This window comes from Pagrus major, chromosome 8 (genome assembly GCF_040436345.1).
Source record: "Pagrus major chromosome 8, Pma_NU_1.0".
Classification (NCBI taxonomy): domain Eukaryota; kingdom Metazoa; phylum Chordata; class Actinopteri; order Spariformes; family Sparidae; genus Pagrus; species Pagrus major.
Genome location: NC_133222.1, coordinates 16,886,440 through 16,907,284, shown reverse-complemented (window position 1 = coordinate 16,907,284; position 20,845 = coordinate 16,886,440). Strand labels below are relative to the sequence as shown.

The 20,845-nt window shown below is 40.2% G+C and overlaps 1 protein-coding gene across 1 annotated transcript in view; it reads right to left on the bottom strand.

The window, feature by feature from the left end:
* LOC141001400 (transcriptional enhancer factor TEF-3-like) overlaps positions 1 to 20,845 on the bottom strand; it is a 32,974-nt gene that overhangs the window by 1,211 nt on the left and 10,918 nt on the right. Inside the window, exons 2-10 of the mRNA XM_073472468.1 lie at positions 17,824 to 17,888; positions 15,900 to 15,971; positions 14,288 to 14,422; positions 13,687 to 13,730; positions 13,333 to 13,394; positions 13,007 to 13,137; positions 11,587 to 11,760; positions 5,585 to 5,725; positions 3,533 to 3,685 (exon numbers count right to left, since the gene is read on the bottom strand). Of these exons, the coding sequence (XP_073328569.1) occupies positions 3,533 to 3,685; positions 5,585 to 5,725; positions 11,587 to 11,760; positions 13,007 to 13,137; positions 13,333 to 13,394; positions 13,687 to 13,730; positions 14,288 to 14,422; positions 15,900 to 15,971; positions 17,824 to 17,888 (977 nt within the window). The remainder of the gene's footprint in view (positions 1 to 3,532; positions 3,686 to 5,584; positions 5,726 to 11,586; positions 11,761 to 13,006; positions 13,138 to 13,332; positions 13,395 to 13,686; positions 13,731 to 14,287; positions 14,423 to 15,899; positions 15,972 to 17,823; positions 17,889 to 20,845) is intronic.

The window sequence follows — 20,845 nt, the reverse complement described above, 5'->3', positions numbered from 1 at the left end:
ATAAATAACTGGTAGTAAAATCCTAATATCAACCCAACATGTCCTAATCAAATCAAACTGATTTAAAGTATTTAAGTGAGTTAAAAAGGGGCTTCACAGGGCCACACTAGACATTATAACATCAACTTAAATGCTTAAATGTGTTTTCTTGATTAAAATAAAGCCTCATCTTATACACAGCTCTTTATTTACCACTCTTTGTGGTAATGCAAATTCTTAGCAATTTCTTTAACTGACAGACGGCTGCCTTAACAGTTGATCGTCGGTCAATCATTAATAATACATGAAACATGTTGGACGTTTTTCCACTAGAAAACCACTGACTTGATCTATGGTAGATGTAAAATCAGATGAGGCAACATTAGGTGTTGTAAATGGTAAGTTACTTAAATGATGAACTAAATAATGCAAATAATTAACCTCATTTTAATTGCAATTGGCTTAAATGTAGAAATATCAGATGTATTTGTGCCCATCTTTGATTGTTGGTTAATATATTTTTAATAGGTTAATTTCTTAACGGTAATTAATCAATTAATCATCAAACATCCCTAATTTGTGCTATTGGTAGAGCCATGTGTTTATGTATGTATGTTCACACATGACTGTTAACTGTAATCAAATGAACAGACAATGAATAGCATGCAAAAATAATATGTGAATTTCATTAAAGCTTGAGTTCGGGACTTTGGCATATACATAAACGTCAACAAGAGTTCAGACGATGCTGATTAACGCTATCAGGTCAGTTAAATCCCTCTGTATTTCGCAGTATACCAGAGTTTTTAAGTCTGTGTCTGCGGTGACTTTTCTGTGTTAGCGCATCAACCAGCAAAGATTGGATTGCCAGAGCTGAAGGGGGGAGCGGCCATAACGACAAAGTAAGCACGTTGACCATGTTTGTGTGATTGCTCTCACTGTCAGAGGGGGGAGACAAAAAATCTGCTTTGCAGGTTTTAAATCTGACAACAGTAGCAGATTGTTTCTTTGCTTTCAAACATGATGCAGTTACCTCTTAAATTTAGTCATCTTATACAGCATGACCTGTCACTTTTAGGATTATTTTCCTTTGTATGTATCTTCTTATCTTAATTATTGTATGATTACCTTTACATACTTGTTCACTACATGTATATGACACACTGGACCTTATGGGACACTATGGGACAAATCTGTCTATACAAGATGACCACCAACACTTAAGTAACACTGATATAGTAAATAGAGATGTCAAGTCTACTTAAATACTACATAATACACTAAGAAATATCACACATGATCGCTCTGGTCAAAATGTTCTATTGTTCCACGTGCAAGACTAGTTTGTATCTGCAAATACAGCAGGAGTGTGACAATGAAACAAGAACACAACTTCAGCAATTCATCATGCTCAATTGTGTTGCATTGAAAACAGCACTTGTTACATGAGGCATATCGATCCATTGTGCTCAGCCTTGCAATGTGGAATCTGTGAGTGCACGTGTCTGTTCTCTATGTGTGTGCGTGTGCACGTCTGTTAATGAGCTGATCATGGTTAATACGAGCTAAATCAGCCCATTGAGAAACCTAATGACATGCTGCCATGTAGTCGTCAGTGTGGGCTCAATATGGTCATTGTCCCTTGGCAAGTAGGAATGCAGCCGCAGATGGAAGGGACACCAATGTCTTTGAACCCTGGTGTTGAGGACCACTTTGTTACTATGGTGATATGGTCCGGTGTATTCACTTCCCTCTCTGAGGAACACACCGGCTCATTCAGAAAAGTCCAAGTAACAGTGGAATGGGCAAAATGTTTTAACTCTGCAAGAAACCATAAAAATAATATATAAATAATCTGCACATATATTGAACATCCATGTGGCCCTGTGTGCTTTATCCTCTCTGACTGGAATGAATGAAACTGTAGGAATGATGGAGGATGATGTGTGTGTATCAATGTTCAAACAAGTTGCAGACAAAAGATGGGTAATAGGGCTCAAACTAATAATGATTTTTATTATAGATTAGTCTGGTGGTTATTTTCACGCTTAACTGATTAATCATTTTGTCCTTAAAAGGGTTAAAAAAATTGTGTAGAACCTAAAGTGATGTCTTCAAATTGTTACATTTGTCCAACCAGCAGTCTAAAACCCAAAGACTCTTCTACATTGACAAATGTCAAAGAAAAGCTGTAAATCCTTACATTAAGGAGCAGAAACCTGCAAATGTTTTACATTTTTGTCTGGAAAAACATAAACAAACATACATAAAACATGAAACAATTCATTGATTTTTCAAAATAGTTGGCAACTTATTTTCTTTTGATTTACTTTTCAACTAATCTTCGCAGCTCTATATCATAGGCAACATTTTCTGGGCAGGATATGGCAGCAAACCGTGCTAACAGTGAATGAGGAAAAGTGTTGGCATCATATTAAGCTTTCTAAAATGATATATTCAGATTTCTAAAAAATTTTCAAAGCAATAGTTTGACATGGGAAATTATTTTATTTGCTTTCTTACCTCTATGGAGGACTAAAATGGCCAACATCAGAAATGAATAAAGATACAAAAAAAATATCTCAATAAAAAGATATATACATATATATATATATTATTTATTTATTTCAGATTTAGCCGTTTCAGTCCTCCATACTTACCAGAGTTAGATGAGAAAACTGATACAACTCTTGTGCTCTAAACATAAAGGTAGCACCAGCAGCTGCTTAGTTTAGCTTAGCACGAAGACTGAAAACAGCTACCCTGGCTCCATCCAATGGTTAAATAAAAATCAATGTTGGCAAGGACAGTAGAACAAGAAAACCTCCCGTTATTCCAACTTGAGAGTTTTCATTATCGTGATCATTATTCCAAGACGGTTACCGCACTACTAATCTTGTAGTCACATGAGTTAAATATTGTAAATCAGCTTCTTTGTTGTGTTACATATTTGTAAGGGTTCATGAATAACTGATACAGAGCTTAGCTCATTTTAAATTAGGTCAACTGATAGAGTTAATATTAGACTTAGACTAGATATGGTCAAGACCATGCCCTTGCTGCCATGTTGACAGCACTCTGTTGACACTCTGGTTTTTTTTCCAACTGGCAGGAGAGAAAACATAACTGACGGAAATTCTAGATATCTCTATAATTACTAGTCGGACGCTGACATGAATGTTTTTTGCCAATCAGGGCCTGGCAGCTGATGTCTTGTCTAGCACACAACCCCTGTAAAACCACAATTTTAATGTTGTTACACTTTAGTTATAGGACAGATTGAAGAAACAAGATATAACATTGTGAGCTTTAGAGGTGGTGATAGGTGGATTTTTCAGCCTTTATGCTAAGCTAAGCTAACAGGCAGCTTCTCATCTAACTCTCAGCAGGAAAGGAAATAAGTGTATTTCAAACTATTCCTTTAATACTTAACAGAATACCCAAATGTCTTCTCTAATACCAGAATAGTAACGTACGTACGTAACGTAAAAAGCACTGAGGTCTCCACCCTTTGTACACACATGTACTATATATCCCTGATTTCTGTGTGTACCTGTAAGATAGTGAAGTTCTCCAGTACGCTGTTCATCATGTACTTCTCCGGCAGGTGTTTAAGCTTGTGGATGAAGTTGATCATATATTCACATAACGGTGAACGGTGGATTCGAAACACGTAGCGCCCGTTCTCGAAACGTGCATACTCCGTCTAGGGAAAACAGATACAATACATAAAAAGCCTGCCGTCCAATATATGTAAACATAAACCATGTGTAAAAGGAATTTAAAACACATTAAAGGATGAAATGTGAAATGTGTTGTGAAAACAACAGGGATACATATTCAACTAAAACTCAATTAGATGCATTAGATGAGAACATCTATGTGATAAGCTGCAATATGTGTAATATACCTAATGCAGCATATGGCATGCCAGATATGACGATAAACATATTTCTTGTGACAACTGTAATCAAATGATGAAGCTATTAAATATCATCATGTGGCCTACTGAGGCAGATGGCTCTACCTACGGATGTGTGTGTGTGTGTGTGTGTGTGTTTATATTGTACAATCCATCAGCAGCGGATGGGGGCAGGGCCACTATTGTGTCTAGTTAACGGGAAGCATAACAGTTAGTCATGCAGGGGAGATTTGTGAATCACGTCAGTTTCCTGACCACAGATCAGCGGTAAGTGACTGGAATCCATCTCCACCAGTAGCAGTTATTCACTCCTCTGAGTGATAATAATGGGTTTTGATGTGGTCATGACCTCTTAACGTTGAAATGTCACACATTTATCCAGCAATCAGTGATGCAAACTTCAAACTACTGTTGATCATTATTGGACCCATACTACCCCAAAACATTGGAATTCCCCATAAGATGAAGCACACAAAGTAAGGGCAAAAACTTTAATAACATTGAACAAACAAATGCTATTTAGTGCATTTATAGGCAAAGGCCACTGTGTCTTTCATAACAGTTGAATAAAGCAATTAAATATGGTGTATAATTTCTGTATTATAATGTCTTAATCCTACTGCAAATTTAGATTAATTACCAGAGACCTGAAAACGAGAGAAAACAAGCTTTTTGGCATTGTAGGGCAGCCCAAAAAAAAAAGCCTGAAAAACTGTTTTTGCATACACACCCGTTGAACAACTTAAATTGGAATGAATGGATGCCATCCAGGAACACAACATCCTTGTCTCTTAATATGTTCATGACACTGCCCAGACAAGCTCAACCAACTGGATGTTTCAGGCTGCCCATATAAAGTCTTAAAGGGTGAGTTCAGTCAAAAATCTATATAAACATAAACATTGAGTCATCATATACTCACCCTCATGCTGATGGAAAGTAAGGTGAAGATTTGTAGTCAACAAAATATGCCTAAGACTTGTGAAAAAAATGAAAAAAAAAAAAAACTTTCATAAGCCACAATCTTCCCTGTAGCTCCAAAGCTAAAAGCGTGCAACCTGACTGAAGTGGGTGCACTTGGATTGCGCAAGACGAGTTGTGTTGAGTTTTTTTTAAAGACAAGTCCCCATCTGCTTCAGTTGTTTTGAAGAAAGCTACAATGCTGTGTTGCTGTGAAGCTCCAGAAACATTTTGTGGACTACCTCTACCTCTGCATGGAGGGGAGTAGATAATGACTGAATTTCCATCTTTGGTTGAACTCATCCTTTAAAGGCTAATAATCTTGCTTTCCCTGCCAGCTAGATGTGACAACATGCTTCATGTGCACCCATGGCATGATGATGGCATGGTAGTACCATGCTACATCACACTTGGGTGTCGTTACAACTACAAAAAATCACACCTGACCACACCCAGTTGTGATGAAGGGTGTGTGTCAGAGGTTCAAGTGACTTTCAAACGATAGAGGCCAGTGCAGTCGTTTTGTCCATCCAAAATATTGTATGGAGTTACTTTTTAAACCAAAACTCAGGGTAAAAATAGTGAGTAAAGAATAACAAGGTGACATAGATGAGCATATCTGTAACATAACTGTATTCTCTCATCTGGATCACGATGCCCTCAGGCTGCAAGAACATGTAGGATTGCTTTAAAAAGGTCTTTACAAGGTTTGCCTTGTCTTACCTCCACTTTCTCCACCACCTGCTTGCCAAAGGAGCAGACTTTGGTGGATGAGGTGATTATCATGTTCTCAGAGCTTTCATACTGACTGGAAACACCATAGAAGAAGCTGCTGTCATCCTGCAGGTTTACACTGAGGTCCGCCTAGAGGGAAGAAAAAGATAACATGTCAGGATCAACTAACATCAATATACACCTGTCAGTCTGACCCAAAAGGACCAAGGATTGCAGTCTTGCAGTGGTTTATGAGCATGGATGAGACTTCCTGCTCCACATCAAGCATCTAAAATCCTGAGGATATACAGTACCAGCTCCATAATCTACAACAAAATATCAGGTTCTGCTTCCCTGCTCACAGATATGGATCTCGAGGAACATGTGTGTCAGTCTGACAAAGACATCGACGAGAGTGTTACGGCTCAACAAAGCTTGAGAGTGATTCTCTGTAAAGCCAAGAGGCATCCAATGGCCAGATCCTTGTTAACCCAATGTAACGCTGTCAAATCCGGCCCCAAGATTCTCAAGATGCTGGCTATCCCTTTGTGTGTGTGTGTGTGTGTGTGTGTGTGTGTGTGTGTGTGTGTGTGTGTGTGTGTGTGTGTGTGTGTGTGTGTGTGTGTGTGTGTTGTTGTAAGACGATAACACAGAAGATTTTGGAGTCCACTTGAGCAACCCATAACGGTGGACATTGTCTGATAGCTCACATGCTCACAATAGGTGTGTTGAGATTTTAAAAAATCTGGGAGCCCTTAAAGGTGCAGTTTGTAGGAATTTGGCCACCTGTCAAATTCATACTCAACACAAACAAGGGGCAGCATATCTGAAGTGTAACCGCTGACTGTAGCTGCAGTTACCTAGTTAGCTCGGTTAGCCATGCATCTAGTGGTCCAGATTGGGAGCTCGTAGCACCAGAGGAGTGTTGTTGTTTACACCGCTAGCACAGGAATGTTGGAGCTAGGTAGTTAGCATGCTAACTTCAGTATCTCAACTACAATTCCTCCATATTGCACCTTTAATTGTAACTTTATAAAATGTTTTGTTCGTAAACATGATTCTTAAACCCAGTAAACAAAATACTAGAATAGAATAGAGCCACATCTGAAACTCATCGAACATCAAATATTTGTGTACTCGTCTCCCGATGTCAAAAATATATCCTCACAATTTAAAGTTAAATTTAAAGCTCCAGTGTGTAGGGTAGCAGCATCTAGCAGTGAGATTGCAGATTACCACCAACAGAATACCCCTCAACCCACCCAACAAAACACCAATGGTTTGTCCATTCTAGGCTACTGTAGAAACATGGCAGACTCCATAGAAGTGGACCCACTCCCTCTGAAGATATAAGAGGCTCATTCTAAAGTAACGAAAACACAACAATTCTTAGTTTCAGGTGATTATTACACTAATGAAAACATAATTATGAATATTATATTCCATTTCTGCCCCTGCATCCCACACACTAGACCTTTAAAGGCAGTCCAAAGTCACGTCTCTCAACCTCATGTGGATGTAGAGCCACCTATCTCTGATCCTCCCTCTAGTCTAAGTTTCAACTGAGGCCTCTATAATCTGATTTTGGATCAGACTGAGGTGCCGTCTCCTCCGTCAGACAGCTGGCCTGTTTTACCTTTTCCCCTGTCGGGCTCATGTCTCCTAATGGGCCATTGAGACACCGCTCAGCCTCCTCTCATCTCTTCATCACCCTGTTCATCTTCATCCCTGGCTGGTGTAATTCCTCTATTTGTCTTCATCCCTGGGGCCTAGTGACCCTCCCCGAACCGCCATTCCCTGCTTCCCTAACAGCCTGCGAGGGAATTCATCCAATTACAATCATCAGCGTGCAATTGGCTGATTAGATCACGGTGGGCAGGCTGGCTGTGTAACAATTTAGCAGAGCCAGCTCAAATCGGATTCCCTCGGCACTTCAAAGGCGTGAGACAATCCGTTAGGACAGGGCCACGGGCGCTGAGGGGTGAGGAGGACGGTGGGGAGAGGGGCAGGGCAGCCAGCGGCCGACAGGGGGGTTTGCTGGAAATTCAATCTAGAATACCATAGCTTTGGAGGTGGGCCAGCCGCCTGTCACCGTCACCATGCCAACCTGCGCCTCAGCACACCCCCGAGTCATGACCTACCACGTGGCCGTGTCACTGCGGCATCATCAAATAGGCTCTTCTCGTCTTTTATGATGCCGCAAATAAAGTTATCGTTTTTTCAGATGTGTTGAGGATTTCATTTTGCTTATTTTCATGGCCGAGAGCATCTTTGCTGTTTTTTTCTTCCAGTATGGGTGTAGAAATGCCCAGCTGTTTTGTAGCATTTCAGTGTTCTGTCATGGATGCCTTGAGAATTGGAGGACCCCCTTGGGATACAATAAGATGAACAGACTAAGAGGGGACGGTGTTATGAGCTTGTTTTCCTCCAGCGGGGAGTTTGCACATGTCATAACTGTTGACTCCACTGGGCTCTCACGTGAATCAAGAGAGTAATATTTCACTGATGAATGATTTGTTGGTTTCATGCTACGCATAATTTCTCCTGCCATCCCATATCTCTTGTTCACACTGTCTGTGTCCCTATTTCTATCTCTTGCTCTTTATTGCTGTCTTGCTCTCCTTTTCTTTATGATATATGGCACGGCTACTCATCCCCTTCCCCTCACCCCTGAATCAAATGCCATGGTTTGACCAGCTGCTCTTTCCAAGGACTGAAGAAGACTACCTCCAAAATGGTGTCACTCACCAATGTCTTTTATCTATCCACAATAAATAATGCGGCAGTCAAGCATGTGAGAAGGGTAATGTCATACATACAAAGCCATCTGCAAGGCGGCACTTTGAACTTGACATTCACAGTCTTTGGCACTCCAAACCACTGTAGTTAAAGCTGTATTATATATCTGCTTTGCAAGTCGGCGGTGGCCTCAATGCAACATTGACATTTTTGACAAAGTGGATCAAAGGATGATGGCAATCATGTTTCACAGTGGTGGAGATGGTTGGTGGATTGACATCTTTCTTCTCTGAGGCGTCATTATGTGCCTGCACCATCCCCATCCAATCTCCAGACTTCTACCAATCTATCGTAGTTAAAGGATCCTTAAGCTGCATGAGTGTCTGGGTTATAGCACGGTGACCCAACCTGAACTCATACGGGCCCGATGGGCCGGGCTGGGTACATCTACAGAGCTTGTAAAAAGGTGCAGAATAAAAGTCTCTTTTCTTTAAAAACCTTATTTTGATTGTTGTTTAATACTTTTCCAATGTTTGTCAGTTCCAAAATGATTGTTTTGTTTATGTCTGTGTAAGAATTGTGTAAGAATATCACCTTGAATTGATAACCGATTATAAGTGATGTACCTAGTGTCTGTGTTGGGGCTATATGTCGTGTTAAGTGCTGAGGTTTGGTATTCGTGTGACAACAGTTTGAGCGCAACACAGAGGGTATTTGCTACTGCAAACATTTATGTAGTTTTAGCTAGCTGAGGATGAAAACCATGCAGGGGAAATTAAAGATATAGAGGCATTCCGATCTAGTCATCAAAGCAGATATTAACAAAGCTTCAGGTGGCTCTGTAAAAAACTTGTTGGAATGTGAGTTTGCGTCACGCTGTCGTATTTCATCAGTGCCTCAGCTTACATCGACTGCATCGACTGCGTCTGGCTCAAGTCGGGTGCCAGAGTCTCCAAGTATTGGAGAGGAAGGTTATAGTAGACGAAGGGCATGATAAGCATGCCTAGCCTTGGGCAACCTTTCAAGGCCCTCATGACTCGGAGTCAGACCGCACATGTCCTTAATAATTCAAGTAGATTCAAGAGTTTATTTCAGCCCAGCATGGTTCAGGAGTCTGATACTTTACATGCACAATACACATTGGTTACAATGTTAATTGTTCACAATTTACAGTAGGTCCCCACAGTAGATAGTCCAAGAGACTGTACAATATATATGTACATAAATATGGCAGCATTGGCACCTTGTTAAGTGGAGTCAACATGATGCTCATTCATCAAATTCTACCTGCTGGATGTGTTTAGGTCCCTTTTTCGGTCTGTGCTTGACATGAATATAGTATCACCTTTTTCACACATGCACTGTAACTCTGGATTCATCCAGAAACTCTGCACAAAAATCTGTATTATATTATATATATTATATATATATATGAATTCACAGCGAGTGAGTGTTAGTGCTGGTTAAATTAGCTGTGACACACACTCAAACGTACACCTGAGCATGTGAAAATGGCATTTAGACTGCTCATTGCCAAAGTTCTGCTAAACATCTGCCGTGAATTATTCCCGGCTTCACGCTGCTGCTGGACACAGATCCAAAATGCTGCAGCTTTCTGTCTACAGTGGGATCTTTGTGCATGGAATGAAGCTGCTTTGTACTGTATATTATTTTCCACTATTTGTGGATACTGCGGATACATCCAAATACATGTAGTATCGATTACGGAGCAGTCCGTAGCCTCCTACCCTGTAGGGGCCCCCAAACCGTACAGAGTATTTCCAACATGTTATAACACTTCTGACATCTCCTGTTGCGTGCTGCATGTGTGACCAAACAAATGTGGAAAATATCCTGATCTGATTCTCTGGATATTGTCTGGAGTTTGTATGTGAATTGGGCTCATGAGTGAAATGCTGTTGCTGCATTTGTTAAGCTACAGGTTACAAAATCAAGAGTGTTAACACTCGTAGTATATCTTCCTTAACACTATAAACTAACACACTATTAACACTCATATTTTCCACGCTATTTTACTTTTGTTAGTACTCTATTTATCCTTTAGTGATGCAAATCGTTTGGTAATCAAATGATTGCCACAAGAGTCATTAATGATGTTTTTGCTTCTTTGTTGAGCGACGGAGCTATCACTAATTCTACAACCTCTCAATGTGCTCCTATTATATCACAGACATTATGATAGAAGTCTCAGCTCTCAGTTGTAGTACAATACATTTTAATACCGGGAAGAAGCTCAGCTATTCTTCATCTGGGTGAGTCGGTGCATGAATTATACATTTGTTCAGTGATTCTCTGACATACTTTGTGATAACACCACTTTCCAGCCCCATTTCATCATTTTTAACAAGCTGAGTTTCTGAAGTTACTTTCAGTCCTACTAATCATGCTTAACCCTGACCTCCACTGTAAAAAAAAAAAAAAAAGACATGCCCACACATAAAGAGTAGCAAAACTTTTGAATTAAATGGATTATTATTATTGGATGTTTAGAGGGAGGTGGGTTTATAAGTTTATACATTCTTTAGCCTGCCTCTTAAGTTGACTTTGTCATCATGCTTTACTCTCTGCTCTCCCTCGGTGTGTAATGGTGAGTTAGGGGTGTTGTGTGTTTGTGCGTGCGTGTATGTTTTGGGGGGCTTATCTATAAATAAGTACATGGGGGGGTGCATGAGGGTTGGACTCAGTCTAATAGCGCAGAGACAGGTGCCTGGGCTCACATTTCCCCTACTGAAAGATCAGTCCTGCCACTCTCCCCAAGGCTGCTGTCACACACACACACACGCACGCACACACACACATCACAGACACATACAAATACACCCACGCCTGATGCATGCTGTGCAGCAATGCCTTCTTTGCCCGCATATTAACCACCAATCGGGTCATGGGAGCAATGACTTTCCATTCATTCTAGCTTTGAATCTCACTTAAGTTCCTTTAACTCCAACGCTTAAGCTATCTCAACACAGTTAACACTGCTAGGCCATTAACAGCCGACAGGTGCTACAAAACATTAACAACAGCATTCACTGTACTCTCGCTTCACCTTCATGACTTGGAGAAGATTATATGCTCTGATGCTGTCTGCAAAAATAGCACACAGAGAGTATTGGATGGAGCTTTTCATACATAAAAATGGGTTTTAATTGAAACGAGAGATTTATCAGGTTTGAGGAACTTTAAACAACTGGATGGAAGTAAAAGAAAAAAAAATGGGATTGAAGTGAATTTCTTTAAAAAGCATATTTTACCCAGAATTTGACGAGAAAGAAAGCGTTGTGTGGCCCTTTGTCAAACAGATCCTTCAGCCCTCCCTTCTTCTCTGGGAACTTGTCGTAGATCTGCCTGATGTCCACCGACTCCAGATAGGCGTCGCTGTAGCTCGGGTTGGACTGGCCGATGTGCACAAACAGGTGCTTGTTGAACTGAAGAGACAAAAGTGCATTTCAGGAGTTGAACAGAGCCAAAAATGACAAGTGTTACATTTGCTGAATTGCCATTAACGCCAAGTGCACTGTTAGGCACTGCAGGACATCTGTCACATCGGGCCTTCTGTTCCATTGAATCATATTTATTGTTAAACCCCATCACCTGTTTCAGGGGTCCCTCCCTTTTCCTCCCACTAACACCATTCATAATTATGTGATGTGCTGGTGTGTGTATTCTTTATCTGGTAATACAGATTATCCTGGTCCTTGAGTTGCTGTAACACACCAAAAACACCAAAGTTTTATGTATTAAACTACAATATCCAGTCTTTTCTAAGACACCTGTGAGATATATTTCCCTAGAATTTGACATTACTTATTGGAAGCAATATTATTTTCATATAGCTGCAGTTATTTAATTGTATAGTGCAACTGTATGTAACACAATTAAGTTTTGAATCTTTGATTTGAATCACTACTCAGAAGGATATCTATCTGTTTCATTTCAAATAGCTCTGTGCCATAGACTATTTTTCCCTATGTAAAGTATTTCTTTACCTTGCAACAAAGTGAAACATACAGTGTTAATCAGCAATACAATTCATTTAGTAATACAGAGTCTTGTTGGCACAAGCTGGAACGTAATCTTTGCATTGACTGGATAAATTGGCTGTTTTGAGTTAAGAAAATAGAGAAAAAGGAAAGAAAAGAAAAGCAATTACAAGTTTAACGGCTTTTGCCAGACAGCCCATACAGGACTGGTATCATTTAATTTATGAAATCTTTGTAATGGAAGGAATCACTTTTTCAGTGAGGCTTCAGAAAACTAAATTTGAGGACATTTGGGAGAAGTGGAAAATTTATATTTCCCCAAAAAGCCCTTCTTCTGTTTAAATGTTCTTTTTTCTTACTTATGTATTATTATTATTATTAGTTGTTACTATTATCATTGTTTTAATGAATTTATAATATTTTACTTATATATTTATATATTGTATTTTTTCCACCTTCCTCTTATCTAAAATGTATGTACAGTATGTAAAGATGACTGTTGCTATTGAATGATTCTGAATAAAGAAAATGATAATAAAAAAAAAAAATCTAAGAAAATCTGACGAACAAACATTGTGTAAAAAGTGAAGTTTTAGTCTGAAGCAGAAATCAACAACACTTTCTGGTGTGCAAGAACACAAAGCCCTTTTGGACTTTGGAGACAATGTTAACTCCTGTCTTGTCAACTCACAGTCTCTGGGTCCTGAGGTTGCTCTAGAAAGGCGGAGAACTCCAGCATTCGCAGCTTGGAGCTGGCAATACTTCTACCCTGCCAAGGGGGGGCACCGGGAGACATGGACAGCCCTGCTGTGCTTTCATAACCTGCAGACAAGAGTGCAGCGAGTGCATAAATGTGTGGTTTGAGTGTGACGAAGTAAAAACATAAAAGGAAAATCCAGTGATATTGCAGCTATTTCTCTGAGCTCTGTGCTAGCTCTTCATCACGAACGGGTTGTCTCATCACATTGACGGCATGACAGCCCTCTGTCAACACAACAGAGGGGAAAGAGCACCCACCTGTTATGGGGGCCGGGCCGGACGCTTGCATGGCGTAACTCTGCTGGGAGAAGGGCTTAATGCTGGAGAGACGAGGCAGACAAGAGAGGGAAAGGCATGTTATTCACTGTCTCAGCCTCATGACCCCTCCTCACATACTAATTGGACCGGCTGACCTCTGAAGATGCAGGGGGCAGAGTGCTATGCTGAATGTCAGACAGCTGAAGACTTTTCTTTATAATTGCACTGATATGTATGAATTTTCCCTGAGATTCAGTCTCTGACTGAAATGTATCTGATGGTTATTAAGCTGATCACATGAGAAATTACTAATGGACACTGAAGAAGTAAAGAGTGGAAAGAATGGCTACTCACTCTTCATGGCCTCCCGGCTGTCCTGGAAGAGCCCCGTGCCAAAACTGGGAGAAAGAAATGAATACAAAATATTACTCAGGTTACTATGACACTAATTCTCATATAGCAATTGTGTTGTGATTATTATTCATGCAAAGAAATAGAAGCCCAGAGCTGATAGGTGTTTCCCGTAAAAAGATAAAGTTTAAATGTTAAAGATAAAAAAGATAAAACTTTTTTACTACTTTAGTACTTAAAGGGTAACGCCACAATTGTTTCACATTAAAGTGTGTTTACAGGTCTTTGGGAGTATTACTGCATATGTGAAAAAGTAGTATAAAGCCTTACATGGCTCCAGAGGAAGCTGCATGTAATCTGATAAACTGCCTCCAGTGATGTCACTCAATGGGTAAGTTGCATTGTGGGTAATGTAAGTGCCAATTTATCAGATTACATGCAGCTTCCTCTGGAGCCACAAAGACTTTATAACTGTAAACACATGTAAACACAACTTTAATGCATAAAATTGGTGGTTAGCCACAATTAGCAAAATCCAGACTCTAAGATGAAGTAAAAGATATATAGAAAAATGTCGACTCTGCTCAGCCGGTCAGGAACTCACCCCACCAGCAGTGGGGTACGCCGGTCTAGACAGACCCTGGAGAGCCATCTTGTTCTGGAAAGCGGTGGGTGAGATGATCTGGGCTGAGGACATGGTGGCCATACTCTGCAGGGCCTTGTCTTTGGCAGCCTGGTCCTACAGAGAGGGAGACAAACAGACAGTTACGTAAAGGGTGAGCACTAATCAGTCTCCATTTAAGTCGGCGCCCTACTTCACTACACAAGCAGAGCCCTAAAAGGGGAAATGAAGGGCTGAGGCCAGCTTGCATCATCAGTGAGCCCCTGCCAGCTAGAGAGCTGAAGAGAAGCTGATATTACAGTCAAGGGCCTTTGGGTCAAGAGTTAAGTTTATTGCTTTGGCAGGGGCAAGCCAGTGATGACAACCAGCTTCTGTTGGAGGTCATACTGGAAGTCAAGGCAGGCAACAGGGTGATACGTTAATATGCTAAAAATTGTATAAAAATTGTTAAATGCTAATGCAATCAAAAAGAGCTTCAAATAGCCAGATAGATTCAAAGCTTTATTTCCTGTGCTGCACTGTAAAGCGATCCACCTCTTGTTTGTGAATTCACTCCTTCAGCAGTTTCCAAACCACAGAGGACTACAAGCACTTGCCGCCCAGCCCTAATGGGCAAGGCCACACGGTGCATTCTTCTTCCCAGAACTGGCTAACACAAGGGCATAGCTGAAATATGGGGGGTACATGTGGTAGGGATCTCAGTTACACCAAAGACGTATTTAAAAAGGCCTGTCACAGGGGCCAACCCTGTGACCGATGCCGGGCCCTGCCAGCTGAACCCTCATGGCTGCCGTCCGAGGTTGAGGGAGGGGGGTCCTGTTGCCGGCGAGTATGCGGGTGTATGCGGATGAGAAATGTAAACTGAGAAAGTATTGGGGGGACAATGATGTGTAAACTCTCAGCGCACCACACAGGAAAACATTTTATTGGGGTACTTATCAAATGTAATACCTGGAAGGAATAATGCAGGGATTAATTTGTTTCCTGACAATTGGGTTCGGTTCATCTTCTTCATAATCATGTAAGCCTCCGGCTTCAGGAGAATACGTTCACATTTCATTGAAATGTGCCAGCATCCCATTTGAAAGTAGCATCAATTGGAGTGTGCAATTAAAATAGCCAATCATTTGTGCCTTTTGTGTTAATGGAATGTGAATACATGGCAGTCATGGATGTTGGAATACGTTTATCAAAATATGAAACTTCATTATAAGAGGGAATAATACAGGGTAATAATGTTTTCACCCTCTTTCCGTCTGCTGCTGCGCAACTTCATTAAAATCATGATAATAACCTGAGCTAAATTCAGGCACCATGGTCTGATTACGATCTAAAAACCTGTATGACTCAATCTGTAATAAAATGAAAACTTAAAAAAGCAACATGCTAATCACACCCTTAACTCTGCCAATGACACCAGAAAAAAGCTGTTTAACAAAATTGGTGCAGTAGGATTCAGACACATGGAGATTTGCATTTATTGATTTGATTAAATCAAAATGTCTTTAGCTCTCCTTTTTTCTGTATCAAACAAATCAACACTTGTTAAATCTTCAAAAACATTAATAGAATATAGAAAAAGGTGTTGACTCACGTAGCGTACCTTCAGCTTCACCTGGATCTCCCTGGCCTTCCGTCGGGCTAGAACCTGTATGTGACTAGATACCTGAAAGACAGACAGCAGACACAACGCAGAGTTAAGTATTGAATTTATGTGACATGTTTCCAGCTAAAATGGGTTAGCTTAGTGCTCAAAGTTTCACAGTGAGAATCTCCTGGGTTCAACCCTGACCTGCCCAGATGGGGAATTTTAACCCTTTAACCCTGTGAGTTCATATGGATTACCTCCAGATGTTCTGAAAACATGCAGGTGAATTTGAGACTCTAAACTACAGGACAGGTTTTTATACATAATATCTGACTCTATGATCAATATAATATATTTTACTGTGCTTTTCAGTGCTTGTCAAGCTTTATCTACAGACATAATGAGGGTACTTGTCATTATTGTTGTCATTAGTAGTTTTGTTGTAGTGAAATCAAATTTTTTTATAGTTTATTTGTTTCGTTCCCTTTTCCTGTTAATTAATTTATATTGGACACCAGGAAGAATAGCCTCTACCTTGGTAGGGGCTAATGGGGATCTAAATAAATACAAAGAGATACATGAATAAAATAAACTAGCTAAGGGTGTGAGTGTGAATATGTTGACCATAGGTTACCCTCACCTGGACTTCAGTGTCCACACACAGCATGAGCAGATTTAGAAAGTGGATGGATGCAAGGGCATTTATTTAACTCCAATGCAGAAAAGTAGCATTTAATTGAAATATAGGACACAAGTTTTTTCAACTTATAACAAGCAAGAAACAGCTTGTTATTTTTTTTATTTTTTATTTTTATGTATTTCTGAGTGGTATTTTTACAGTGTTTCTTTCATCAATGGGGCTCAACACATACAGTGATGAACATTTTTCAGTGATTTTTCTCATTTTCGGAACCAAATGACTGTTCAATTAAGTTGGAGAGTTTGTTCGATTGATTTATGGTGAATACAATCAGTAGCTGCAACCCCAGTGGTGATTGGAAAGCCTCTTGGCATCACCATCCCAAATGCTAACCTGTATCAATGTTATCCTGCATCACCACCACCACCACCACCACCACCCCAGCCCCCCACAAAAACGATTCATTGATGATAAAAATCGTTGTGCAAAACACCAATAATTATCAATTGGTTTCTTTTCGGTTGAGACTGCTCCATCACCCCTCTATACACTGTTTGGAAATGAAATATTGCTGAACTGGTTTTATTTACGAAACACTGTGTTTTTGTATTTACCCTGTGTAGCCCCCATCATAACTAATATTACAGTTTGGATTAAATATGTATCATTAATACAGCCATTTGTTTCTCCACAAGACTAATATTGTCTAACTTTTCTGTACTGCAGCACAGCCGTCAGTCACTTTACTGCAGTTGGACCAGCAGGTGTCCCTCTATCCCTCTGACCTGTCCCACCGTCCATCTCCGATCCCTCACAGCCCCCCCCCCCCCTTCTCCTCTCATCTCCACTCATCTCTTTTCATTCCCACATCGACTCTGCCAGATGACTTAGCAGGAACCCTTTCTCTCCACATCCATCACTGCCCATACATCAGTCCTTCCATATCGGATACCGTAGTGAGGATAGAGTTCCAAATCCCTCGCCCGTCCCGCCTCGGTCTCCCATCCAGATCACCTTATTCCCCAGCTTCTTTCCCCGTCTAACAAGCACCAGATCCATGAGGTGGTGAAGAAACAACACCGACACATGATCCTATAGCATCTGTGCATTGGGCTCTGGCCCTAAATCAATCGTCATCTCCAGCCCTCCACGTAGGAGGGAGTGAGAAGGCCGGTGGGGGTTGGGGGGGGGGGGTACCCTGGGTGTTGGGGCATCACTCAGCAGGAGAGGGATTTCTGTATGGCTCCAAAAATAGGGGGCTGCTTCGAATGGCATTTGCAGATAACTCACCTGCTTCCTGGTCCGCGTCTTCCCTGTGCGAAGTTTGATGTACCGTGCAATCAACTCGTTTCGTCCTGTAAGGGAGCAGGAAAACAACAGAACTTTAGTTTGAAAAAAAAAAAAAAAGCATACATTTCCAGCCACATTTCAACCACCTTCAAGCTCAACATCCTTCTGACATTGCATTGCAAATTGTATTTTTCCTTCACATTTTGAGAAACCTGAAAGAGCATTAATATGTTAGAAATTGAGAGGTTAAAGGAGAAAAATAATGACATCGTGCAATAATGTAGCTCCCACTTGTCTTACTGGAAAAGCTATATAAGAAGTGACAGGGAAAAATAATTGGGTAAAGACAACTTTGCCCTTTAATTTGGAGTTAATATCTAATAAGGCCCTTAATTGTGCCAAATAAGACTATATAAGTGGTAATAATAGCGGAATAAACAAATGTATTGTTACATGAGACATTTATAAGCACTCATAAGAAACTTGTTGAATGTTCATAAACTGCTTAAGAACATTAATAAGGGCCTTGAGTTTAATCTTATTGTTTATAAAAGCATTACACATTTATTGAGTTAACTGATTTACTTTGTTGGGTTGTTTTTGTTTGTTTTGCTTTTTTTTTGCTTTATTTAGATCAATGCATACTTTATTATGCATTTATTAACAGTTAACTGTTGGAAACAACTAATTTGCCAGAAGATTGTCTAATTTTTTTTCTTTCGTTTTCTTGAACATATATGGTGTGTTTTCTTCTTATTAAACAATATCGATATATTCAGTGACTTACTTTGAAAGGCATTTGTTAAATTTTTTTTGTGTACTGTTTTTAATCTGCTGTAGACTCAAAATTATTCAATTTATAAAACAAAAGTTGCAGAAACTTTCAAAAGTCTGAGGAAGTTAAAAAGACAAAATCACAGAAACACCCACAGTTAACCAAAGTCAGATACAGTTAATTTTGTTGTTAAGGTTACTCCCGTCTTGTGTTGTTACAGTACAGTTACAAAAAAAAAACATAGCCTAATCTTGGTGTACTGGAACTGAAAGTAAGCAGATGATGAGGAGCTTGTTCTAATTGTGGAGGAATTAAAATGTTTACTGAGGCTAACAATTCAATCATCACCAGTGAGCCTGCTCTGCATGCCTGGTAAAACCACAGTATCAGGGGAGGAATGAGGAAATGTATACGCACCGTATATTTCTGTGTATAGATTTATACAAATACTTGTTTGCTGCAGTCACTGTGTAAACTAAATTAACCACTTAATCTATGTTTGTCTTCATGTCTCTGTGTGTACACATATTTGGAAGAGTCTGCATGCATGCACGTATATAAGAGTTTGCAAACACGCGCGTCCAAAGCAAGAGTCGAAGCTGTCAAGTGTGTCAACGCTGAAAACTGCAAGCGTAAGTATATCGCTAAGTATATACATCTGTGTCTGAGAGCTTGCATCAGTGTCAGCGTGACCCCCCGAGTGTACACTGAGCTTGAATCTCTACAGCGAGTGTGTGTCTGCCACTGCTGACAGACAGGTCACATTGGCAGAGCAGGTGGAGGCTGCGGCCATGCGATCCTCCGACCGGACTCGGGACAGACACGGCACAGGCCAGTGACCAAAGGGGGCCCAGTCTGGTGTGGCAGCCAGGCAGCTGGTGTGTGTGTCAATGTTTATGGAATATGCCTTTATGCATGCTGTAAATCTTGGGCTTGTTCCCCCCCTTCCATCCAGAGTCTCCGGTTACAGCGGAGGGCAACGGTCATGTGGTTTCTTTCACCCTCTTCTCAAAAACTAAACCGCTAGTTTAACGGCTAAGATTGTAAAAACACAAATAGACATGGATGCACAAATAAACTGAAAGGTTTTTGGAGAGCAATTCAGTAACAGGATGTGTGACTTTTCATTGTGGTTGCATTTTTGGCGAGACACAATGAAATGGCTCAGGAGGGCTTTGTATTACTGCCATGCAAGCATAAAAGCTTTTACAAAAGGAATACACACACCTTTTGTCAATTATTGATTGGTTAATTGACAAAAGGTTCATTAGAAACAATTTAGTTACATTTTTTTAAATTGTTAAATCATTTAAGTCATTTATTGAGCAGAAATGTTTCACATTTGCTGGTTGAAAGTTCTCAAATATAAATATTTGCTGCATTAAGTTGTTTAATATCATTGTCAACTTAATATCTTTGGATTTTAGGCTGTTCTTTTCTTTCAGTAAATCACACTGTGCTCTGAAAAAAATGTAATTTTTCTGACAAACTAGAATTACTGCCTCACTGTTGTTTGCCTTCACGCACCGATCAAGTTGCTGTTCCAGAGCTGTGGTGCTGAATAATGGCCAGAAAATTTTTTGCAGAATATTACAATGTCACAGTGAAGTTGACCTCGGACCTTTTGGATATTAAATGTCATAACTTCGTCATTTTATCCTATCAGACACATGTATGTCGAAATGTATAGTAACTATTGTATGAATTCTTAAGTTATGGCTAAAAATGTGTTTTATGAGGTCACAGTGACCTTGACCTCTGACCTTTGGCCACCAAATTCTAATCAGTTTATCCCTGAATCATAGTGGACACAAATTTGAAGAAATTCCCTAAAGGCGTTCGCACGAATGGGACAGATGGATGGACAACCTGAAAACATAAAAACATGTAGATCAGCCTCATTAAAAATGAAAATAATCATTAGTACATTTGCAAACTGCTGCTAATAAAAAAGGAAAGACAAGACAAACACGCACAAGATCAGTTACAGGGTGAATCACTAAACTTGTGCGCTCAAAGGAGATATCTCACGCTCCCACACAGGACTCCACACATTCACCAAGTGCGCACACACACACACAGTCATATAAGAGTTTGCTAGACTTTGCACCACCTCTTAAACACGGCCATTTTTCCCTTGGCACCACATCTCCATGTGAATTAACACACAGATCAGTCACGACACACAACCTGGTACAAACTCGTCACATTTTCCTTTACATAGTGACGCTCGGGTCAGACCTCACA